The sequence below is a fragment of the Biomphalaria glabrata genome, chromosome 9, assembly GCF_947242115.1.
Source record: "Biomphalaria glabrata chromosome 9, xgBioGlab47.1, whole genome shotgun sequence".
NCBI lineage: Eukaryota > Metazoa > Mollusca > Gastropoda > Planorbidae > Biomphalaria > Biomphalaria glabrata.
In genome coordinates this window covers 32561432-32588710 of record NC_074719.1, presented here as the reverse complement: position 1 = coordinate 32588710, position 27279 = coordinate 32561432, and the positions used below count along the sequence as shown (strand labels likewise).

General features: G+C 32.3%; 1 protein-coding gene across 2 annotated transcripts in view; it reads right to left on the bottom strand.

Moving 5' to 3' along the window:
* Positions 1 to 718: 718 nt before the first annotated feature.
* Positions 719 to 27279, bottom strand: part of LOC106066343 (bromodomain-containing protein 3-like) — a 59987-nt gene continuing 33426 nt past the window's right edge. For both annotated transcript variants that reach the window (XM_013225335.2, XM_056041889.1), the window contains exons 16-23: positions 15960 to 16012; positions 15229 to 15496; positions 14901 to 14999; positions 7178 to 7468; positions 6972 to 7093; positions 3906 to 4096; positions 3642 to 3774; positions 719 to 2963 (exon numbers count right to left, since the gene is read on the bottom strand). In XM_013225335.2, coding sequence (XP_013080789.2) covers positions 2886 to 2963; positions 3642 to 3774; positions 3906 to 4096; positions 6972 to 7093; positions 7178 to 7468; positions 14901 to 14999; positions 15229 to 15496; positions 15960 to 16012 — 1235 coding nt within the window. In that variant the 3' untranslated portion in view covers positions 719 to 2885. The remainder of the gene's footprint in view (positions 2964 to 3641; positions 3775 to 3905; positions 4097 to 6971; positions 7094 to 7177; positions 7469 to 14900; positions 15000 to 15228; positions 15497 to 15959; positions 16013 to 27279) is intronic.

The window sequence follows — 27279 nt, the reverse complement described above, 5'->3', positions numbered from 1 at the left end:
AATTGGAGTAGAAACGAAGTTAGGTAGTGACGTGTTATTGTAACTATTTTGAATTATTTGTAGTATATATTCACACCATTATTTCTATCTATTAGCCGTTTGTTACTAAGTGTTTATGGAAACGGAAGCCGCGAGGTATGCTCGCTACGTGTGACCTTCTCTAGTGCTGAAAGAGTACAATAGCTTCAATGTGTAGTGTTACATTGGAACTACATGTTATATCTAAAAGAGAACTAAAATTCGGTCTATATGAAGTAAGCTTTCTAAGCCTATAATTTATTACAATTTCTGAAGCTTACTTCGTTAAATTTGTTTAATACAATCTTATAATTTCTTAGTTAATAAAAAATAATTGAAAAGAAAGAATTATCTGTATTAAGGAGGTATTCATCTGGTATTGTCTTAAAAAAAAAAGGGTAATGTAATTTTTTATTTTTGGATAACGGTACGTTAAAATAAACTTCAGAAAAAACTTTATTCATGGAAGGTCTAAGTAATTGAAAGTTGGTTCTTCAATGTCCATCAATGGCGGAAAACTAATAACTTAAATAGCAAGCTGACTTGGTATCTCCAGTGTTATGTTTGTGCACTTTTAAGGAATGCAATATAAGTTTTCTAAGCCGTTTTATTGAGTTGGCAATATGTTTTTGACAGTTTACTGGTACTAACTTGGTGTAGGACGACTTCCACTAATATAAAAAAAACCCAGAACAAACTCTTTATCATCACTGTGTTGGGGTTAAATCCCAATATTTATTGAGCTGTACACAGAAAAAAAAATGTAACAAAAATAAACTACCATTAATTTCTGACGCATGCAGTCATAGCATTTACTCTTCATTCACACTGCACAGCAGTTTCACTAAACATCCAGGTTGTATTTAATGAACACACTTATATAATATACACTGTTCTCTGGAGGTACACCCACATGTACAATACAATATACATTGAATCCAAGGACTTTGCACTTGTACAAAATGTAAAAAAAAAAAAAAAAAAGCACTGAGTCATTACGTGGTGCCAGCTCCCTTCTTTAAGCACCATTTGGTAGAAATTACAAATAAAGAATTACATAGCCTTTTGACTACCACCTTTCATATCTGAACCAGTTATGTACATAGAAAGTAGTGACCTGGTGACCAGTACAGTATCAGTGAACTACTTTCAATAGACCATTTTGTGTGGACATGGAATTTATGGACACAACAATAAGATGGCCAAATTGAAATGTGTACTGTCCAAGCTCAATAAGAGGGGCCGACTTTGAAAGAGAAGTAAAATTCTAGAATAAAACTGTTAGATAATTAAACTTATTTTTTTGTAGTACCTTTCAGCAACAAAATATAAAAAAAAAAAAAAATGGAAGAATACTATAAAAAAAAAAAAAGCAGATATCACTAGGCATGTTGAGTTGGAACAGCACAAATCACCAGCATTCGTCAAAGAATATCTGTACAGTAAAAGCATCAAGTAATGTACATGTTGAAGCTGAGAAAAGTTGTAGACCTAGTCATGTCTATGTGTGTATCTGGGCTACAAAATATATAGTCTATCATGGAACATGACTGATAAAAGTGACAAATCTGCAACTCAACAGAAATAAAGTGGGGGAAAAAAATGCATTTGACATCAACTTAATGTTATGTTTGAAGGCTGTTTAGGTATTGTTCAACTAATAAATACACAAGCCTTAAGAGTGTATATATGCCATCCTGTCAGACATTACTGTCTACAATGTCAGTCCAATATACCTCACAATTTTGAAGAAGATCAAAATAAAAATACCATGACCATAAACAAGTACACATGTTTTACAAAGCTCAGAGAATTCAGCTCCTGAAGATATTCACTAAGTATCACTTAGGGCCACCACACCACCAGTAATGGTGTCAGAAGGAAGGATAGCTTGAACATGTATTTTATTTTTAAAAACACTTCAAGACTACTTATATATGTACATGAAAAAAAAAAAGAACAAACTATTTGCTTTGTTCAACACAACCTAACAAAATCACAAACTGTACAAGGAAATACTTTGTTTATATTAAATTCTTTTTTTTTTCAAAAATTACCTTACTATGAAAACACTAAATGGAGCAGAAGGACACAGTTCATAAGTATCCTAACAAGCAAGTAAGGGCGGAAAGAGATGTTATACAAAATTAAGACTACAATAGAACTATATATAGATGAAGCACAAAGATGATTGTCCTGTAATATGTCCTTTGCAACAAAGCCAGCAGAACTTGTCCAGTTGTAGGGCAACAAAAGTTAAAAAAAAAAAACCATGCAAATGATAAAGAGAGTGACAAGAGACTGGAAAAAGATGAGGAAAGAGCTCTTAACACTTCAGCTAGTCCAAGCAAAGGAGATGAACACAAATGATCCTGACCTGACCAATAGGCTTAACTCTATTTGTCTTTCAAGAAAACAACATCTATGTGAAGGGAGAGCTCAGCTACTTTGTATAGACTGTACATTTGAACTACTACATTTCAACTGTTTTGCTATCTTATTGACTTTTTAAGTTTCATTCTATAAATGTAACCTTTTGTTTTTAACTAGCACTTAATAGCAACATCACCCTAAAACGGATGTAACTTCCACTTATTCAACATACAAATTAGAATGGAATCAATTGAACATATTTACTTAACATTTTCAGGACTTTCTGTCCGATTCTTCACAAGTGTGTCACTTTTGAGATAGTATAAAAAAAAATTAAGAGAAAGGCAACCATTTTGATTCCAACACTGCAGCCAAGGTGTTACATATAGAATATTAAGTTTAAACAAAAACATATGCATATCATTGCTGTAAGAAACAACAGTTCAAATGAACACCTGATTGTTGTTTCAACACCTTGAGGAGTGCTATTTATTTTACACCCTATTTTGATAAGATGCTTCAAAAGATGCCATGAGATCATTCTGTGCATTCATGTCAATTCTGTTGGCAGTCTGAAATATGGTAAAAAAATATTAATGTATTTTGGTTGAATATATAAAACAGCATTATCAATACCAGTAGTATAACTTTCTTAATTATTTTTTATTTTAAAAATCTATAAAATATTATACATTATAAAATAAATGAAATTTTTATCTAATAAAGAGAGAGCAATATTTTCTGCAATACCATAAGTAGTAGTATCTATTTTGAGAACAGAGAAGACAATGATGATAAAGACAAAACCTGGTCTAATAACACTGTGTTTTCACTTTGGAATTTATACATATTTACTTATATGCTTACTTATTTTAAAATCACTTTTAGGAAACCAAAAATGGAATATCTATTTCAAGCACAAAGAAAGCAATAAGAAACAATTGGATTTTTCAGTACTTTATTCAAATTAGAAGACATCAGGGAGTATTAACAAAATTGTTGCTATTCTATACAGAAACCACTTCTAGCCAGCTTTTTGCTGCTGAGCTGTCAGCACAGAAACTACTTAAACTTATGGACTCTTCCCCAAGGACTCAATCCTACCATCTTCATCCTAGCAGAGGAATGCTCTCTGCTTAAGTCATCAATGGTATTGACACATTTTGATGCTCTAACATCCTTAAAAAGGCAGTGGTGCAACTAATGCACATGAGTATTTTAAAATTGAAGAACAAATGTTATTCACTTACAGCCTCCCTCCTCATCTGAGCTGCTTTTCTCATCTGCTCCATTCGTTCACGCTTCTTTTTTTCTTCTTCTGCTTTATCCTCTTCTAATTTCTTTTTTCTAGCAGCCTCAATACCTTCTTCTTCTTCTCTTTCTCTAAAAAAAAAAAAAAGAATTAAAAAAAAATAGATCTCAATTTCTTCATAGCCTGAACCAAGTAACAAAGATAAAAAAAATTGGTAATTTTATAAATAAATCCAGCTTTTAAAGAAAAAAAACTTGTTTACCTTTTCTTTTCTTCTTCCACTCTTTGCCTTTCTTTGGCCATTTTTTGTTTCTGTTCTTCAGCTTTTTTTAAATAGTCTTCTTTCTGTGATTTCATTTCACTCATTTTTTTAAACTGTTGGAAAGTATGCTGTGACTTACTCTGCCAATTAGCTGCTAAAGTGTTCCAGGACTGGGCATTTTTAATTTCAGTCTGTCAAAGTATATAACATCAAAATGAACTTCAAAAATTGTTTTTCCAATATATATTTCATAGATCTTGTTTGTTGCTTCTTTGAGAGTTATCAATACAAGATGAACACCAAAACAATTTTCACATAAGAAATAATTTAACTAAAAGGGTTCTTATGGACTATATACATTGTAAATATGAATATTCTAAAACTAAACACAGTATTGATATTTGTAAAGACATGTATGCAAAGTTGTGCATTGGTAAAGCTCGACCAGCCTTCCATCAGCTGAAGGACACCTGGGGATCTAGGGAAATAAGCACCACCACCAAGATCAGGCTCTTTAATACTATTGTTAAACCAATACTACTTTATGGAGCAGAGACCTGGAGAACCACCATCACCACCATGAAAAAAATCCAGGTATTCCTCAATACCTGCCTGAGGAGGATACTATGATCCAATGGCCAGACAAGATCTTGAATGAGGAAATGTGGCAAAGAGCAAAGAACAAAGCAGCAGCCCATTGAATTAGATATCCTTCAGAGACACTGGAGATGGATAGGTCACACCCTTCGTAAGCCTGCATCCAACATAACCAGGCAAGCACTAACCTGGGACCCCCAAGGAAAGAGGGGACGGCATAGAAATACATGACGCCCGATTTGGAAGCAGATGGGCAAGACATGGGGACAGTTGGAGAGACTCGCCCAGAACCGATATGCCTGGAAGAAGCTGGTTGGTGGTCTATGCTCCAGAAGGGACCTCAGGCAGAGATAAGATGAGATTATGTTTGCAAAGTTGTAAATCACTGAAGATCTGAAATGCTTTCTCACAAATAATAGATACTGAATGAGCCAATATTGCAAAAGGAATTACTTAGATAATAATTCATGATTTAAGATTAATAACAAGCACAAAAAAAATCAAAGATAAGCAATGGCAAGTTCGACCCTCATTCTGAGAGGTTGTGTCAGCATTAATTGTAATGTAAAAAGAATTAAGATGTACGCTTGTGTAATCACTCAATGAATTTTGTGTGTTGTGTTTGTTGTCCTTTGTGGAATGTGGTTATTCTTTTTAATTAAAAAAAAAAAGAGTCCTTGTAATCACAAAAAATGTCCACTAAGAATCAATAAAAGCAGACTTAGTAGGGATCAAACTGATGCTGGATGGTTTGTCTGAGTTCATAAATATTTGGAAAACTACGAATCATTGATAAATTAGTTACCCAAATTCACAGAAAATAATGTATAGGTATGACACAATTAGTTTAGAGTGCCAGATGATGAAGATGTCTTGATTGATGTTACAATATGTTTAATTGATGTTACATGAGATAGAGTTGATAAGACACAGCATTTCTTTAATGTTCAATTTTGTATAGTGCTCTCCTTTTAAACAATTACTAAATGCCAGAGATACAAATGTAAAGTATTGTTATAACCCTATTGGCGGCAAGATAGGGTTAACTATAGGTTCAGCTGACACACACGTAAATTACTCAGGTCAGTGGGGCCATGGACAAGGGACAGTACTGCGATTACATGCAAATATGACCATTGTTATGGTCATGTGATCGAAAGCCTGCGTGTACGAAAGACACAGTGTGTAAGAAAACGTCAGTTCAAGACCGGAGAGCGTTGAGACCGGGACTGTTAGTCAGCCATGAAGTCGGTCCTGGTCGAGTCCTCAAGTGTTATGTAGGAGTCCAAGAAGAAATAGAGACATTAGAGTTCAGTATGGTAGAAGTAGTTCATTGTGTTGCCAATTGTGTCATATTGGCTGTTTTAATTGACCAATATTTAAGTACCAGATTATTTGGAGCCTTGTTGTCAAGTTCTTGATGTGTTGATGTATTGTGTTGTGTTTAGCAGTGTTCACATAAGGTCTGATTAGGAGAGAGTATCGTAACAGTGTAAACTCAAAACTGATATCCTTGCAATGTAAAAACAAGGCTTTTATTCTAGAACTGGGAATAACTTTAATAATATACAAACAATTCAATTTAAACACATTACCACCATCATTTCAGTCCAAACTATTGATGTATCCATTTAAATACTTTTTACCATCCCCATCTTCCCACCTTTTGGAACCTATCAATCTCCTTTCACAAGTGTGGAATTTATCAACCACTCCTTTTATAGTAGGAAATTTCAGTCATTAGCATGCCACCATGACCTTGTAATGCAAATATTCAACCAATGAAAGAATTAATAATTTATTTTTCAAAATGACCTTGCATAGTTCCATTCCATAACAAGGTATATCATGAATCCCAAGATATAAATGTTAACTTTTACTTGTGTTGAAGTAGAGAATTAAAAGTGACATAGTTTCAAATGTAATATTTATAATCCTATTTCAATATAAATCCAATCAAAAATTAAACAATATGTATTTTAAGCTCTTATTTTAAAAAGATAATTTCTTTCAGTGATTTTCATAGTTCAGCCTATTCATTTAAGCTACAGTACAATAGTTAAAACTCGCCTACAACTACTCACATTATTATGAACTTTTAGAACCTTGTTCCAGTGATTAAGTAAATTTCTTCTATTTAACATTAAGATTTGAGAATAACATAGATATTCTGTAATTTATAGAACCATGAACTCAATTTTTTGTTTCCATCTGTTTATTCATTGTTTAATTTTGTTTAAGTCTGTACTTAGAATCTGAAATACCTTAATAAAAATGTTTTCTTTTCTAACTTAAAAAAAAAATTTCTTGATGTTTATATGCTATGCATAATTAAAAAAACAAAATCAATAATAACAACAAACTAAATTACATTTTTATTGGGCAGAACTGAAAAATTTCTACCACATTGAACCCGTTTTAATGGGACAAATAGATTTCTTTGATTTTATGGAGAAGAAATGCATTTACCTTTCCAGCTATAGCTTGCTGAGGTGTAGCCAAAGTGGGTGTCTTGTTTTCATCACTGGATTTGATAGTATTATTCTGCTGATTAGAACCTACACCATATGTTACACCCACTCCACTAGCAGCTGTAAATTCAAAGGAAAATTGTGAGTAAAAAGACCAATATGTAAAAGGCCAATCACAATAGAAAAAGTTAAAATGAAACTTACACACAGTAGCTCCAGGTGGTGCTGGAGGAGCAGCTTTTGGTGGGCTAGGACAGGGACTTGAATCTTCATCACTCAATGAAAATCTGATTGGGTTATCTTTTCTAGGCATGCCATTTCCTGGCATTCCTGTTCGAGGTCTTGCTTGTTGTGATTGATCTGATTGAATTGGAGTGAGACCTTCTTTTGAGGGTCGTCTACCTGGCAAACTAGCAGCTGGAGTGCTTTCTATACCAGTCATAGCGGCAAAAGGTCTATCTACATTGCCAGGCATCGGAGTTGAAGTCATGGGAACTATAAATATAAAATTATCGTTTAATAAGCTACATACTAAAACTATTTTTATTATATATACATATACACACACACATATTATAAAATTGACTCAAAATAATTATAATCACGAACTCTTCCACTAGCCGTGGACAATAAAATATGAAAATTTAACCTATTCATACTTAAGCCTAGAACAACTAAGCCATTTTGGCACCAGAATGTTTTGTCATGTGTTTGTTTGCATTAAACAAAACAAACAAAAAAAACAACATCAAATTTACATCTATATATTAAAAGACAAAATCTCTTCTTTTTTAAATTATTGTAGGCCATTAAATTTAAGGGTAATGGTCACAGAGCTCACTTGTAAATTTAGATCTAGATCTAGCAGCAGAGTTTTAAAGACTAGATCTAAATTGATAATAATCTAGATCTAGAGATCTGGTCTAGATCAAGATATCAGAAAAGACAAGTAGATCAAGCAAGAAATCTAGTCGTTGCAGTTCTTCTAGATCAGTGATGCCCAACCTAATTCGACCTGCGGGGCATTTTAATTTGACACTAGTGTCGCAGGCCACATGACTGAAAAGATACAAAAACGAAATGAAATTCCCCTGAAACTAAGCCTATAATAAACTCATGTATCTAGGACTTGCATTAACCCTTTGGACCCTCGCAGTGCCCTGCCCTTAGTTTCCTATTCCCCTAGGCTCCTGGGAAAAAATTACGCTTTACACAAGCATGCTTAAAAACAAACTAATGGTATTAAAACTTTTAAATAAACTATTTTATTTCAAGAGAAATGTATTAGAATCTTTATCTCCTATATTCTTTCTTGGTATGCCAGTCTTCTCAGCATGTAGACCCCTCATTCCTTCAATGAATCTGGTACTGGTATAGATGTAGATCTAGTATTTCTATTTACTGTAACTGTACCTATTTCGTCTAGATCTAGAATAATCTAGATCTAGATGATCGTCGAGTCAATCTCCATTTCCCTATCATTAGTATCATTGTAATCATTTTCTAGATCTAGTTTTTTTCTTAGAATCATTGAGAATATAGTTCCCTGATCATGCTAAGTTTATTTATTTGGATTAAACTAGAGTACCTGTCAATAAAAATTCTTTTCATTTTGTAAATCAATTTACCATTTAAAAATACAACACTAATGGGTTCGAGATTATTGTCATTTACCATAAGTCGTGATGTATTTTTTTCTTAAAATTTTTAATTACGTTAAGGTAAGGTGCTCGGGCTGGCGGGGCGTATAGTTTTTATGCCAGACCAAATCGGGCTGGCATGTTCAAAAGGTTATGGTTAGGGTTATGAGCTATTTGAAGTATTTTTTTTAGGTGCCCAAAAATGGCTTAAATTTTCTACTTAAATGTGAGCAACAATGTAGCTAACTTTATCAAGGACTCATTTTTGTCTCTGGTTTGATAAATTTTCTCATAAATCCACCAATCTCTATGCGTAGTTTAACAATCTTTTTTTTTTTGCGACTCAAAACAAGAATGTCGCCATATTTGTTTCATAATGCCGTTTTTATGTTGTTATTTTTTTTTAAACAGCCACAATTTCATTATAAAACATAATAAGTTGGATTATTATTATATTCCACAAAAAAATTTCAGATCCGTTCACTTTCCAGGTAGGTTACATTCAGAGTCCCATTTCATAAACACACAAAAAGTTTATGGTCATGGTACCAATCCATCAGAGAAAAGTGAAAGCCCTAACATAGTTAACAATATATTTTTCAATTTTTTATTATTTTGATGGGCAATTTTCTACATTTTGTGCCAACATTTTAGAGGACCAGATGAAACCATGTTGGGCCGTATTTTGAGCATCACTGTTCTAGATATGGCTGCGAAGAAATTTAATTCGGCTGGCCAAGAGTTTTACAACCACAAAACAAACAAAAAAAAAATCAATTTTCAGTAAGAGTGATATTGCAACAATAATTTGCAATAAAAACATGTTGTTCATAAGAACTATATCCAGGGTTAGTAGCACTTTTCCATGACAAAATTTTAGGAGATTTTTTAAGGATGAAATGTATGATGTATACCAGTGTGTGTGTGTGTGTGTGTATGTATGTGTATATATATATATTATATATATATATAAGGGTGCACAGGATAGTTGCTCCGGCCGAATATTAGGCACTTTTTCACTATCCGGCAATATCCAGCTCTGGTCGATATCACTACCGGATAGTAAAAGCTACACTTGTATTTCTATTAATATTGTTACCTTACTCTCTACAAGTCATATCTCTATAAGGTTAATCTGGTATGAGTTTGTTTATTATGAGATAGGTTGTCAATCAAGGGTCTGGACCACAAGCCACACCTTTTATACTATTGGGTGGGTAATATGTTTGTTTACTTTGAGTTAAGTCTCAATTAGGAGGCTGGACTACAAGCCAAACAGACACTGACCAGGGTTATTCTTAAAGGGAGGGCTCAAGAGACTCAACATCCCCAACTTCTTATTTGTTTAATCCATGACAATGTATTGATAGACATTGACCATTCTTAAGCCAGAATGGATTAACACAAATTGTTAAGACATATTGAAACCGTCTAGAGGTCACTAGATGATGACACTAAGTTTGTTTACTTGGAGAGAAATGTCAATTAGGGCGATGAACTACAGGACACACCCCTACAAGTATTTTGTTACACAAGCTACGGGTATAAAAGTGGCTTGTAAGGGCCTTTAGTAAATTGAACAGGAATAATAAAGGCTGATAAAAAGTCATCACTTATATAGCGTTACTTAAATGTCAAAACAATGGACAACTCTAAAGCAGTTTGCAATGCTTGTAAAATGGTACTGTCACATGGTAAACCAGGCAAACCTAAAGACTTCTCAACCAGCACTATGATTAGCCATCTACGCTCATAACACCCAGACTTATTCAACGATATGACTGCATTGAAATCAGCAGTTAATAATTCTGCATCAAGCAATATCACTGTCTGTGCCAGTACGTCTACGAGCTCCAGTGATTCATCAAGCCTCACACACAAGCAGCAACCAGGGATTACAGAGGTCTTGACAAAGCTAAATTGTGGGATATTAATAGTGATAATGCTAAACACATTCACTTGGCCATATCAAAGATGATTGTAACTGACATGAAACCTTACCAAGTAGTTGAGAAACCTGGATTTATTGAACTTTTAAAAGTCCTGGAGAAAAGATACACTGTGCCTAGTCGCAAATATTTTACAGAACGCGTTACTCCAGATGTCTACGACAAAGCTTCTTAAATGTTATCTGAAGCTAAAAGCATCACTTTCTCAACGGACACTTGGACAGCTGATAATACCACCGAATAATAATTTGGTTTAACTGCCCATTGGTAGAATGAGTCATTTGACCGAAGCAGCTATGTTTTGCATTATTATATTAAATTAGCATTATGTATTATTTTGCAAATAAATGTTACTGTTGAATTATTTTTTCTAACATGTTAACTTTAAATCTTACTCTTGTGTTATGTGTGTCTTGATTGAATAACAACATTCTTAATAATAATTTAAGAGTGTTAAGTAATTCCTCGTTATTACTGGTATTACTTAAGATATATACTTAGCCACTATCTGTATTAGGTACAAACCAGAAGCAAGCCTAATGACAAGTTGATGGTGTCAAATACATGAACACAAACATCTACCCACTATACAACTTAGATTGTACTTAAGAGAGATTTATGCTATAAAACCAAGATTGAACTTTACCTTTAAATTACATTAGTTACATATAAGTTTATATATTCTACATGGGTCATCCCACATACTACTTTACTATTGGTGGCCTCATACATACACACCATCTCATGTTACAAAGTTTAGTTTACGATAAGCATATCTTTTAAAAAATGATGTTAATTTTAATGTATCAATCAGTAATAGAGTTTAAAGCAAGAAAGTAAATTAAAAAATAATATGAATCTAGGTATGTTATTTAGAAGATTTGCAAAAACTTCAGTAAAACGAGCTGGTTGAGTCATGTAGCCGGATACCGAAAAGTACTATCCGGTGCACCCCTAATATATATATATGCCCATTTGTGTCATACATTGTAAAACTTAAAAGAACTATGCATTTATCAAAACAATTATTGTTACTTGATTTTAGAAATCTATAGATATAATTCTCTTCTTCCCTCAACAGTTTGGACGACAAGAAGAAGTAAAGGAAAGATCACTCTCTTATTTCTGCGGATAGTCACCCCACGAAAAAACAAGAGTAATATTCACACTACAGATGGCTGCCTGCGCACTGGATTGTCATTTAAATTTATCAAACCCTGCCCGCTCCCATCCCCCTTTGTCCTGCGGGAGGTTTGGGCTAGGAAGTAAACTATCTTCAACTCTGAAGGAACATCCAAAACATGAAAACATTTTACAAACACTAAATAGCAGCGCTGGATTTAACCATTGTGACCGAGAAGTGACTTAAGCATTGGGGGCCCTATGCGAAACGGATTTTGCGGTGCCAAGTTTGATTAGGGAAGCGGACAATAAGTGAAATCTAAGAGTTTGTTTTAGAAAATAAATTCGTCTATGTATTTTATTCATTCTTTACTACCTACAGAATTACTTTACGAGCCTTGTGTGTAGCAAAGTCATACAGAATATCATAATTTAATTTCCTACGCTCAATAGCATGAATTACCAAATGTTTCAATCTATCTTTGAGAATTGTTGACCTCAAGTAATTCTTCATTAGTTTGAGGCGCAAGAAGCTTCTTTCACCAGATTACCACAATTACGGCTTATGCATAATGCCGTTTTTATTTATCGTGCGTTGGATTGGTGTTTTCCATATTAAGTGACACCCAAAATGACAACTTTTGTCTATATATTTCAGTATATTTTAAGGACTTTTTCGTATATTTTGCAATTTCCAGAGATTTCCAGGAGCTCCTGGTAAATCGACAGGAGGGCGCAGGAAATCTGTTTTTTAAGTTATAAAATGGTTTAATTTAAGAATTTATACACCTTGAATTAGCGTGGGTCCTATGAAATGCGGGGCCCACTGTGGTCGCATAGGTTGAGTGGCCTTAGGTCGGCCCTGCAAAATAGCGGCGACTAGTAATAAATATCTTGCCAACATCCCACCCAGAACAGAAACAATGTCATCAGCTGTGGTATGTCCACAGAAAATATAATGAAAGTTATCTTTGTTGATTGTCATCCCAAAGATTGGTTAGAACATTACAAATGGTTGCTATTCCATTTTCTTAAAATAAGAAACATTCTTAGAGATGCCTTCATATATGTATATTCTCTGTCGTGGAAATGTACATTTTTAGTTCCTATGTGTATCTTACAGATACTTAAGTAATGGTGTGCATTTTATTCTTTTATTAACTGTGCTTAAATCCTCCTTATAAACAGAGCCTGTAATTTAAAGGCTTATTTGTATGTTTAGTTGACATTTGCTTACTAAATAATGGCTTTTCGATAGGGGGGGGGGGGGGGGAAATTAGACCTAATAGCGTTTTTTTTTCCAAGCACAATTTCTTTTTCAACTATGTAGCTTCCCTGGCTTATACGACCGAAATAACTTTTACGGACTTTTTTACAGCTATGTGCGAAATATTTTTGTTACATCTAGAGTAGATCTAGACTCTTGATCCAAGTCACTAAAATTCGGACTTTTCGGGGCTGTGAGAGAATTATCTTCACTAGATTCTAGCGTATTTCTAGAGTAGTCTAGACATTAGATTTATCAAGGTCATTCAATTGACTAAAATTCACAAGAGTTTTCAGGTTAGGTGCGAATTATCTTCACTAGATCTAACTTAGATCTAAATCTAGAAGATACTATTTCTAGATAGATGATTTACTGACTTTCCACGCGAAGTCACTCTTACTGTTACAACAAGATTTTAGGTGATGGAGGGCCCGGAGGGGTGTAGCCTACACATTAAACTGGTAATTAACTATAGACAATAGTCACTACAGACTAGATCTAGTGCGTCTTCAGTCGTAACAATGAAACAACCATTTCTACTCTGCCTTCAGAAAAATAATGCCAGGTGAAATGTTTGCTTGAGTTTGAGTTGAGCCAAGGCAATCTTCAATCACGAGGTTGTGCTTCACAAGTGGTGAAAGGCGGTGTAGACGCGTCACTGGTCAGCCCATCAACACAGCCAGCCCATCAGAATGCCTAGTAACGCTGTTGTTTTTTCCCCTCACATTTTTAGCAAGAAATAAGCAAAATTATATTTTAAAAAAAATATTGGGTAAAAATTTTAGGAGAGTGGACAAAATATTAGGAGAATTTTAGGAGACTTCATTTTTTAGATTTTAGGAGCGCTACGAACCCTGTATATCCCAATACTTAACTTTAAACAAAACAACACTTTTTTTGCATACATGACCAATAACAAAAACAATTTTAAAATCTGAGGGTCTCCAAAAAGAATTATTAGGCCAGCAAAATATTTTATTAAAATTATTAAGTGCTCAGAAGTCGACTATTGTAACACTACAAGTAAAAAAACAGTTTCTGATGGCGACGTAGTTAAACGATGTAGGCCTAGTTTGCTAAAATTTATGTCCTTTAAAGAAAAAAGAATTCTAAACTGATAGTTTATCTCGAAAAACATATACAGTTGAATCAATATATAAAATTGTCTATCACAGTTAACTAAAAAGATTAAGTTTTGTTCCATTACTATGGACGAATGTTTATAGGCCTTTTTTTTTTTTTTACAACGTATGCTAATAATGGAAATATTTTATCACATTTTAAAAGAATTCAGCTTTTCTTTCTTCTTACAGATCATTCTTTTCAGAGTGAGACATGAAAGCTTTGGCATCCTGCACACTCACTGTTCACAAAGATTTTTTTTTCAGACAGATATTCCTAATTAGTCATTGAATTTGCTTCTAATATAGCAGCTGACCTATCAATTCTGCTATTGTAAGATATAAAATAACTTCATTTTAGAAAACTACCAAACAGATTTGTTGAAAGAGAGAGAAAGGAATTTTATGCTTTTTTTTCTGCATATGAAAAAGCTTTTCTTTTGCAAGCACACACAACCTTAAATGTCCCTGATTTCAAACTTTGAATTTAGGCTTTCATAAGTAATAGAACCTAGCTCAGTGACTAGTGACTATAGCAGTAGCTTTAAAACTGCTGCAGGAAATACTTTCTGCAATTTTAGAGACAGGGCACATTCCTTTGATTCCATGTCATGGTGTTGATACTGTTAAGATGGAGATTTAGCTCAGCCACCATTTTTGCCAATAAACCATTTACCCTTGTCAGTTTCATCTTAAAAGAACTCTTTCCAGTATTTGGTGGTTAACAAAAATTTTTTTTATAGATTAAATTTATATCGATGTAAAAAAAAGATTTTAAACCTAACCTTCTAATAAATACTAAACCATTTCTTAATAAATAAATCTTACTGCTGGGTCTTGGTGTTGGCTTCGGCGTTGCTACTGATATAGGTTGTTTGGCAGGTTGGGCAGGCATTGAATGAGTTATAGTTCTATTTAAAGAATTTGCTGAGAAAAATATATCAATATAAATAAAATAATTATTTCTAGCATTAAAATTTTAAAGAAAAAAACTCAATGACTATTAAAGTGTTTGCTTTTCACTAGAAGCCAAGAAAAACCTAATTATACTTCAAAATTGTTATAAGATAAAATAAACTATTATGGTTTATGTCCTACTTTTAATTTATTGAAACTAATGTTTTAACAAAGAATATGGATCTAAAAATAATCTTACCCCCTGAACTTATGGGAGATGTGTTAGAATTAGCAGAATAGTTCATATTTGGAGAACTAGAGGTATCTGAAACTCCAACAAGAGAATTCAACATAGGAAGAGAATCATTCCTCAGAGCATTGTAAGCAGGAACTGGAGCAGCAGTTGCAAACATTGGCTGAACTTTAGGGAATGCGTTGGTAATCACAGGAGATGTGACATTGATAGGTGGAGACATATCTCTATTGTTGTTGTTGGTTGGGATAGGTATCCTCGGTTGTGGACTAGACTAGAACCAGAAAGTAAATTTTATATGTACATTGTTTTTAAAGCAGTCATTTGTATCATATTTTACTTTAAAATCAAACTACAAGAGAAAGGGGGGAAGATGGAATGAAATGTGTCTACATCAAATCTTGTCACAATTTATAAAATAAGAAAACATTTAAAAATAATATTTTATAGGCAAACTATTTAGTTGTGTCTAAAAGAGAACTTTACTTACTACTTACTATATTTAGGGATAAATTCAATTTCTTAGCACATACGTAAATAGGATAGTTATTTCTAATTCTAAGGTTAATAAAGTATCAGCCTTTCTTCCTTAACAAATACAATTAAGTCAATATTATTTACATTAGACAAGGACTTTAATGATTAGGAATGAAATATGTAGCATGAATAACATTCACTCCTCTTTGTTGAGAATAACACTATAAGCTAATTAATGTAAAAGAGAAATCAAAACTCACTTTCATTGACAGATGTGATTTTTTAGATGGAGCTTTCTTTTTCTTTGGCGACTCTGTAACATTCAAAGAAAAAAAAAATTAAAAAGAAAAATCTAAAAGACACTTTAAAAGAAAAACAAAAAGGTGTCAATGTATCAATTTGTTTGGATTTATTAAATCTGTAATAGATGTGGACTAACAATAATAAAACTGAGCAAGAAGAAATATTTTTACCAATTGTTTTTGTTTAGCACACTTTCATGTTTTAACTTACTTTCTCGATGCACTATTATTCCAACTTGTAGGGGCTATTTGGTAAAAAAAAAAAGGGGGAGGGGGGAAGGATGGGGTATCTGGGTAAATGTTTGAAATGGGTTTTATATTAAAAAATTTTTTTCAAAGTCGTATGAATCGGATTCAAACTTGAGGTCTCAAGCCAATACACTAAGCACTGTGCCAGTGAAGTGCTTAGGAAAATAGGTTTTGTAGTTAAGTTAGTTTCAAACTTGTCAGCGACGACCTAATTTTCTACATAAAAGGGGACTAATTCAACTTATATATACATCATTTTAAGTACAATTTCTTTCCCTTCTTCTAGACAAAACAAAATAATTAATTAACTAATTAATTAATTTTTTTAAATCGATTTGTTTTGTCAGGTACAAGAAATAATTGTGCAAAAATTCAACTTGATCCAAGATTGGGTGTGGAAGAAATAGATCTATTGTGTACAAACTTATGACTAGACAGAGAGTGAGTTGATATAGCTTTGTAAAAAGAACAAGGACAAGCACTAGTTTACATCTATTCATTACAATTTAACATGGTTTTATATTTATAGTAACACTTATTTTACAAATTCATACATATGCCAATTTATTATTATATTCGTGATCATTCATCTAGTCATACCAGTAAAAGTTATGTGAATCTTTAGTACTATTTAAAAGTGCTGGTTAAAAAATCTAAATAACTCTTTAAAAAATGTTTGGCTACTAGAGATTTATAAAGTCATTTTTAAATTCAATTAACAGGATTCCATAATAAAAAGGGGAACTTTACTTTTTATATATAAATAATCACAAGCAGATACCGTGCTGCACTACAGTTGAAATGGTATATGTTCATTTTGCTTGGAACACTTTTTTTTTTAGCCATACGTTGGTGGCCATTCTCTTGACAGGTAGGGGATGTGGGGGAGAGGTAAGGTGCAGAGCCCCAACAACAAGTGTATTCTTGCATTCCTAACTGCAGACAAACGCATTACCCTGACATCTAAAGTAAAATAATGTGGGGCTGGGGCAGAGTTTATAAAATGTGATTGACAATCGCAAAAGTAGTGCTAATAATTAGGTTTATTTATTGTAATATCTTTGTGTTATTTGAGGCTTCTTGTAGTAGGCTTGCTTTGGTCAGAATAAGATGCCAACAGAATGACAGTTAGATGCTCTTAGTAAATGTCTAATTTTTAAGAAGTAAAGTAAAGTTCCCCTTTCAGACCTTGTAGTCTATAGGGCAGATGATGTAAAGGTCATCTGTTTTTGTGGCCCAAAGTTAACAAAGGTGTCATGTGGCCAGCACAACGACCAACCGCCTTTAGTTTTCCCCAACTAATGTCAGGTACCCATTAGAGATGGGTGGACTCAGTGGTGCCCAAAGATCCTGAAATTAACAATACCTATCTTCACCAGGATTTGAACCTGGGACCTCCTGTTTGAAAGCCAAGCACTTTACCCATCAGCCACTGCACCTCCAAAGTAAGTGGGGGCAAGGGGCGATACTAAAGTGTGACTGACAATCGAGGCACAAGTAGTGTAAGTATATCTTTATTAGGCCTATTTATTGTAATATTATCTGCATGTTAAGTGAGACCTCTTGTAGTCCGCTTTTTTTGGTCGAAATAAGAAGCCAACAGAACGAGGGTTAAATGGTCATAGTTTATTCCACCGTTTTGAACCCGGCAAAATGTATCATTTTTAAGATCCTTTTCAATAATGGTTTTACTTTCAAAAATTTTAATATGAATTTATAGGCCATAACTACATTGCAAATACAACCAATTTGGTCCTTGAAAAGAAAAGATACCCCACAGATCAATTAAGTTGATTTACATAAAGGCTTTGATGGTCGCAGCAGAATAAAAAATGTCTTCAACAAATTTTTTTCAAAAAAAAAAAAGGTTTCAGTTATAAGGGATTCATTTTGTTCAACATGCCATCTTTTAACTTTGTTTTATTTCAGAACTATAATTCAAAGCTCTGCAAACAAACACAAAATTTTGGAAGAGGTAGGTGAAATTAATTAGACAAATTAGATTCTACTAAAAAAAAATTTTTTTTCATCTATAGGATTCTAGTATAAATTGTTGAGTTCTAGTCCCAAAAATGTTTTTACAATAGAAAAATCTCTTGAGTAAAGGTTAGAAAAAGGCAACTAGAAAAAATATTTGGGTTCATTTCAATGTTACTCTTATACTTAAAGTTTCTTCTGAATTAAAAATTTTCCAAAACAAAGTCTTTCTGTAAACAATTATGACTAATTCATGCACAATTACAGTTATGTTTTTGTCGAAAAAGGGGATTGGCGGTTGAGTGAAAACTATCATATAAGAGTCCTCTCTCCATTTTATAATTATTGCTAATGAATGCATTAGAGAATTGGGGGTGACTCAATATGAGAATTTTAGAGTATATATTATTTATAATAGTGACAGATTACTTTGTAATTTCTTCACTAAAACTAACATGCAAAAGAAAATGTATTGGTCTGTCCGGTTTTTAGGGGAGGGAGGGTACCCTTCCCTGGATCCGCCAGTGCTCCCCCAACACCAGACATTTTTACTCTTCTATCGTTTAATGGAACTTTATTATTAATATTCAGTGGAACAACCTGCATTAAAATGACCTTGCATAATATTTTGGCATCCCCTGATAGAAAGCTCTCTATTCCAACCACTAACTTTTAGGCCAGTCAGCACTTTTTTTTTTTTTTTTTTTGGATTACTCAATTCAATGGCCAGTACAACACAAGATTTAATAGGTAGAACATAATATTTAAAGTATGAGCACTGTTATCACACGTGAGTTTCTTTAATTCTCAATATGTCTACCAAAAAACCCTCAATGCTCTTGTGGCCTTATTGGGGTCTACATTGGATGTGAAATAATAGGGAATCATCTTGTACATCAGCAGTTCTCAAACTTTTTCAACCCGGGGATCCTTTTATATTGTCAAAACTTGCCCATGGACTGAAAAACCTACATATATGCATAGTATGTAATTTACAAATGTAAAACAAAAACAAACTATACTTTACACAGCTTGGGAACATTTTCTCATTTTGTAGAACGTTTCTAAAATCCCCTTTTCAATATTCTAGTTTTAAAATTTTTAAACAAAAGATTTCTTCTAGTCTTGCAAATCATTGTGGAGACTACTTATTATATTTTTTAGTATTTTATTGTATTGCTTAAATAATTTTCCAAACAAACAGGCCCATAGCCCCACCAGGGAAAATGAGTATTTTTGAAGTATATATTTTTTGAAACTAGACATATTCTATTTTTCAAAGTTGTTTGTTTATTAGTATTAGATCTTAAATTTGATTATTTTTTCAAAATATTTATTTTTTAAGGATTATTTAAATTCAGGGTTATCCTTTGCTTAGGGCCTGGGAAGGGTTTTTCCTAACCAGAAATGAACTATTGGGTTAAATTTGTAATACTGGTACATCTAGACTAACAATAATAAATCTGTGTGATAAATATTTTTACCTATGGTTTTTGTTTTGTGCAATTTCATGCTAACCAATTAACCATTTAGTTAATTAATTATTGGTAATTTATTACTTTGATATCGAACAAGGGAAAGAAATATGGTGGTATAAATTTGTGGTATCGTTTTTCAAACATTAAAGTTCCTCCTTTGTGGCTATTAGATCCTGTGTTAGAATAAATTCATCTGTGATTGGAATTGAGTTTTTCCTTCCACAAAAGATTCAATATTGAGTTGGTATATCCAAGTGAAGAATGTCATCAAATCTTTGGTTTAGTTCGTCATAGAACCATAGGTAATAGACATTAAACAGTAATGAGGGGCAAGTTTATTATTGAAGTTATTTTAATGGTATACAATTTTCTTCTTTTTTTGCACTGACTACAATTAGAGAATCACTGCTTTACATGACCAATTTGTATGGTTAATCTAATTTCAAGCTCCAAAATATTAGAAACTCCATTGATTGACCAAATAAATAACTCAAAATGTTTCAAGTACAATACTTTATGACCATTAGAGAAATGAAATTTGACAACTGAGTAGCTATTTCTAGAGAAACATTTTACTCTTATATAAATAAATAAGTAGCATAAAGAGAAGTTTTTTAATAAGACAATTCTTCCTTTATGAAGCTGATGACTCTTAAAGAGTGATTGCTTTGCTCTTGGTAACTAATAAATGATAGATTTTAAAAATTGAATTTTTTAACCCAGCATTAATTATCCCTCTCCAAAATCCTGGAAAAGGAACGGACCCAAACCTTGTTTACGGCCAAACCTGAACTTTAAAATTGATGAGCATGAACTGAATCATTGAACCTAACTGAATCAAGATTTTGCAACATACTTGTAAGAAAAAAAAGCTTAGTTTTTTAACGAATTCTTGGAAAATTCTCCTGCTGTCTTGAGCTGGTCGTGTCATTAACATCCTTCCTACATCATTTTGGGTTGTGTTTTGATATTAATGCAAGGGTGCTGTGCCACTTAATATTGTGCATTATTGAAATGGGAGATTCATAGAAGTGAAAAGTAGACTGAATGTAGAAACTACCAGGAAAAAGGACAGATCTTCACTTTTTTTGTGGAGCATGGAAAAAAGCCAATATGATTTGTGTAGAGCTGTTTGTGACTGTTTCTATTGAATGTAACATCAAACAGCATAATGAAACAAAAAACATAAACAAATATGGCAGCATTCTTAGTTTCAACCATGAAGAAAAGATTGTTAAGTAACTCCTAGAGATTAGAGGATTGACAAGAATATTTACCAAGAAGTGACAAGAAAATGAGTCAGCTGTAAGGGCATGTTACAGAGTTGCTCAAGTAGTGAAATGAAGGCTTTTATTGATGGCAAATGCATAAAAAGAGAGTTACTATGAGTGATGGGGGAAATGTGTCATGAAAATCATTAATGCAGTTGATGCAAAAACTTTTCAAATGACAATAGACCTCACTCACCAATCATAAACAAACAACATTGAGCCACATGATTCTCTATCTCTTCTATACAAATTACGATCAATGTTTTTTTTTTTGCGAATGAGGTCTATTAGAAATCTCAATTTAAAACTGAGACATAGAGCAGCTAAGTTCAAAATGTTTGCTACATAGACTTGTATATATTATATCTAGACTGGACATATTGTAACACTACAAAAAATGTCGCAAACATTTTTTTAAAAGTTGAAACAAGGCGTTGTTTTATATAGTAGTTAAAAGGTCTTTTTTTCCCCCACCCTAACCTATATAATATATAATTTAATTTTTAGATCTAGATCTAGTAATTGAACATAAAAAAAAGAGTCTCATAATTATTATTTTGCAATTTTTAGATACATAATCTAGAAAAATCTAGGTAATCAATCTATTTAAATGTACATAAGATGATTAAAATCAACAGACAAATTATTTCGACCTAGGATTTTTGAAACATTATCTCAATGGAAACTAACAGGATATTGCTTTGTTTCATATATTAACATGAATATATACTTCTATGATTAATAGCCCATTCTAAAGAAAATCCAAGAAATGATTTTGCATTATTTTTAAACTTTGAAAACTAAAGACCATTACTTTTCTAAGACAGAAAAGATTGATTGGGGCGACTTCCCTTAAGAGCTTAAAAAAGAGTTTATGTACATCCCTTAAGAGCTTAAAAAAGAGTTTATGTACATAAAAATCTATATATATAGGTCTGTGAATTGATCAATCGGGGATAAGAATGTTTCCGGTATCCAGTCTAGATATGATATATTTAAGTCTATGGTTTGCTATTATCACAGAAATATTTGATAACGCTCAAAATCTTGGAACTAAAAGCCATCTTTTGAAATCACAGAAAAGATAGCTGCTATGAGCAGTGTGCATGGAACACCACTGGCAAAGACCTGTTCAAAAAGTTTCAGACATGATGGAGGATGTTTCTCTTCTTTGGGAGAAATTAATAGGAGTCACTACTGATACAGTCAGAAGTATGGCTGGATGTCATAACGAACTGACAGCAAAAGAGTTATTAGAAAATAATTTATGTCAAACGAACCTATGTGGCAAGGTTTTGAATTAGAACCATGTGATATGATTATCTTAATGTTAATAAAATTCTAATGATAGGCCTATAGATCCAGACAACAGATTTATTTAACTCCTTAATGAATATAAGCAGGAATACCCGCTGATGTATGTGTGTTCCGCCGTAGTTTCATCCGGCCCGCCGAAACGTCGGCACAAAAGTAGAAAATCAAATCCTCACCCCTTCAAAACTGTTAGGGCCTCCACTTTTTCTCTGAAGGATTGGTACCATGACCTTTAACGATTGTGCGTTTATGAGTTTATGAAATGGGAATCTACCGAGAAAAGTGAATGGATCTTTTTTTGTGGAACATGATAATTAGCCAGCATATTTGTTTTGTAAAGAAAGTCTGGCTGTTTCAAAAACAAGAACATATACAGCGGCATTATAAAACAAATATGAAGGCCTTTTTGGTTTGAGCCGCGTATAAAAGATTGGTCAAACTACGCCTAGAGATTGGAGGGTCGATGGGAATATTAACCAAAAAGAGACAAGAAAATAAGTTGGTGGTAAAGGTAGCTACAATGTCGCTCACATTTTAAGTAGAGAAATGATCCCATTTTTAGACGCGTAAAAAATGATGACTTTAAATATCCCATTAATTAATACTAGATCCAATATTTTCAAATAGTTTTTGGAGAATTTGGATTTCATTATTTTACCTTTTATTGATGTGGCCCGCGACACGCGTGTCGAAAGTTAAAATGGCCCGCAGGTCGAATTCGGTTGAGCATCACTGGTCTAGACCAAATTAAAATATTATTTTTTAATACTTTGAAAAATTATAATGCTCAAACCGGTGTTTTTTCAGTGTGGCCAATTAGCTAGTAATTCTTTTCCCAAAATATATACTTTCTATGAAAATAGTTGAAATCGTTCTCAAGAACCAGGTTTTTGGTTTTTGACCCAATGAAGAATTTCCAGGCACATTTTTTTTTTTAAATATTTACGAGTCAGCATTTCAATCTAGTTCTATAGATAATGTCAAGTGGTATCAGTAGATACAGACAAAATATGACATGCACAGTGACAAGGTGGGTGAAGTTGCTCAGTCTAATGGATGTAAACAAAGGAAAATATCGGTACATAATTATGACGCTAACTAATCAGATAAATATTGTTGCAATAAAATATGCAAGCAAATTACTGATCTATGTATCCTTAAGACATGATTAATTTTTATTTGTTGGTAAATTGGATAATGAACACATTTTTTTTATATTTTTTTAAAGGAAAAACACTGAGAAGTATATTTTTAGTATTATTTTAATGTATAATGTGTTATCTGTTTTAAGATTTTAAATAAAACGCATTTTAACTTAAGTGATTTTTCTATATCTATGGATATTAAAAAGATGTTAGATTTTTTAGTTTATTTTGTTAATAAATTATATATGCTCATTTTCTTTAATATATTAACTTTTTAAACAATGTTCATTTTACCGTAAAAATCAAATCAAATATTAGATTATACAACATAAAGTTGTGTTAGTTACAGTAGCTACACCTAATTGGAAATTTAGTTCATCCTGGAAATTTTTGTACTTATATTTATAACAAATGCAATGAAAGAGGTTTACATCTATGTCAATCATGGAGAATGTTCCCTTCACATTTTATTTTGCTAGTGTGAAAATGGGTTTACCGATATAGCAAACTATTCATCTATATTATAAAGTAGAATGTGAGGGGTATGTATGTATGTATGTTACTTATAGACATCAAAACCGCTTGACCAATCTTGATAAAACTAGGCAGGAATGTTCCTTGGGTACCAACTTAGACCGTAGTGTATGTATTGTAGCTCTAAAACAAACTTAAGACCCTCAAAAAAAATAAAGTTGTCCGACTCTATTACAGCTATAGTATTTTATGGATCTAGGCCATGTCTACAATGTTGACAAGAGAAAAGATAGAAAGGATTTAGACCTAGATCTAATTTTAAGAAATACACTTTGCTCAGATAGTTTTTTACTTTGACACATGAAAATACAAAAGAAGATCTATTGATTTCATTATATAATAAAATTAACCTTCAATTTTGTGTTTCAAAAGCATCTTTACATTAATTAGTTCCTTATATCTGTGATTACAGATTTCCTGACGAACCTTCTTTCATTAGACAATTCCGTAATGAATCGCGTACTAAATATCAATTCGTTTAATTGTTTACTTTATAATCCCATCCCTAGATCTAAAACTCTAATTCAACTCTAAGATGATAAAACTTCTCTTCGCACAGATAGTTTTATACTTTAACACATAAACATATTAATTAAAGTCCATTAATTTCATATTTTGATCAAATAAACATTCAAATTTGGTTTTCTAAAGCTACATTCGTTTACGAAAGCTGCGAAGCCGAGTTGAGATAGACCTAGATTTATATTCATTCATGAATCGCGTACTAAACATTATTTCGTTTAATTGTTCACTTTATAATACCATCCCTAGATCTAAAACTCTAATCCAACTATTTTAACGTATAAATATATTAATTAAAGTCCATTCATTTCATATTTTGATCAAATAAACATTCAAATTTGGTTTTCTAAATCTACATTCATTTACGAAAGCTGCGAAGCCGAGGTGAGATAGGCCTAGATCTATATTCATTCATGAATCGCGTACTAAAAATTATTTCGTTTAATTGTTCACTTTATAATCCCATTCATTTAACAAAGCTATCGCTCTTTTCGTTTTTAATAGATAAGAATGTATCGACTTCAGGTAAACCATTTTCGCAAAACTAATTTTATTTTCATAGCGAAAGAGAAATAACGTGAAAGGATCATTAGCTACGTTTAACATACATATAAATCCAATCCACTAGATTATTCAAAAGCAAATGTTTTAATTTTTAAAAAAATGGATTTTCCCCTATTAGCTATTTTGATCTGATAGCTTCATTCACACTATTTTTACATTGACACATTCGCTTTACTTATTACATTATTATTTCGTTTAATTGTTTACAAACACTCTCAGTGACTATATCGACAGTAATGCGCAAATAAAGACCCGCGGGTCGCGGGTAACATATGTCTAGTATCAAATATAAATACTGTTGTTTAAAATGTTCTCTCTTTCATAGAGAATAAAATTAGGTATTTTTTATTTATTTTTAGGGCCCTCCTGTTGTGGGAGGGACATTTAACATACACTAGTCTCCACCATGATCTGTTTTATATAGATTGATTAAACGGTTTTCTATTCGGGAGATACATTCCTACATACATACAACTTAATTTGATTAAATATATTAGATTACTTTAGTGTGAAAGTTAGCATAGGTTTAGGCATAATATAAAATGTCCAATAAAGCCTATATGGCTATAAATGGATGGTCACATTAAGATTTGTACCCTCAAAAGTTCTAAACAATTATTTTTTTCTTTATATAAATTGGCAATCTTTGACAGGTCTTTCAGGTAAGCCAACAAAATTTCTTTTATTAAAAAGGAGCATGTAAATTTCACCTACTATTTTTAGCTTTTTTTGGGGGTCTCATTTCATGTTTACAAATTTTCTATATTTTTCGTTATGTCAGTTCAACATCTTCAAAAAGATTTCAGATTCCTCTAAATTTGTAAGGATCATTCACTCCACACATTTCCAAAGGACTGTACTCATACAAAAACAAAACAAAAGTGCAAGTGTGCCAAATCAGTAGAAGCCAGTCAAGGAGTATAAACATTTGTAATTTTTTTTATTAATGAGTGTAAAAAAAGTTGATTCTATGGATGAGAATGAACTTTGTACAAAATGTTTTCAGGTACAATGCTCTTCAATACTTCTTGCACATGTAACAAAATACTTTATGAGCATGATAGGAATGAAATTTGACAAATTGAGTAGCTAAATCTAGTGAAACATGCACAATTTAAAAAAAATATTGATCCCATACAATACATATTTTTTATATCACTTTTTTTCATATTGACAAATTCTTTGCCCTTTATCTTTTAATATTGTATTGAACATGCAATTAATTTGCTATTTTAAAGTTTTATTCATTTAAAAAAAAAGGAATGTACAATATATATAGATTTTTATATATGGAAAGAAAATGTGCGAATGAGTGCAATTGCTATGTCCAAGTGGAGGCCAGAACTATTAGACACTTTTTCTCAAAAGTATTGTCTTTGTAAGAGCAAATGTAATACTATCATGCTCATAAAGACTAGGAAATTTGACAGGGCCAGGTCAATAAAATATAAAAGTAGATAACAATAAATGTACATCATTTGATTTATTAACAGTATATACATAAAGGTTAACCAAGTCCTGTCAAATCTTACAACATTTCCCTATTATTTAAGAACAAAAATTATTAACAGATTGCAACAAACAATGCAACATAGCTGCAGTGTGTAATACGGACAGATTATCAAATAATTATCTTAGCACCAATTTACTATGTAATTATTATGCAAGAAGCATGAAGATAATGAACAAATACAAATGCGTTATAAAAAAAAGGTGACTTTTACAAAGGAGTCATGAATTTGATTTAAAAAAAAAAAATTACAACCACCTTGACTGGCCTCTACTTAGCGCACACTGCACTCAAAGCACTAACAATCACCCGCAGACACTCCAACTTAGAAAATGTATACAAGCAAACTTAAAAGTAAATGAAAGAGGTACAGAAAATTATCAACATTATTCACAAATTCCAGAAGATAACAAAATATATAAATGGACTTGTCCAGTCATATTATTGCACACTGGTCCATTACTTTATGAGGCAAAGGACCATACATTAAAAATTTTAGTCAAAAGCATTAATAAGGACCACCTGCAGCCATAATTAATTGGTTTGCCACAAAATTTTGACTTTAAATAATACATAGAAGTACAACTAAGGTAATTCAGTACAACTGAATTCAACTTACTTGCTAACTATCACATGAAAACAATTATAACTTATCTCTAGACACCTTAAGTACTTGAAATAAATGAAATAATTAAAATAATGATACTTCAAATT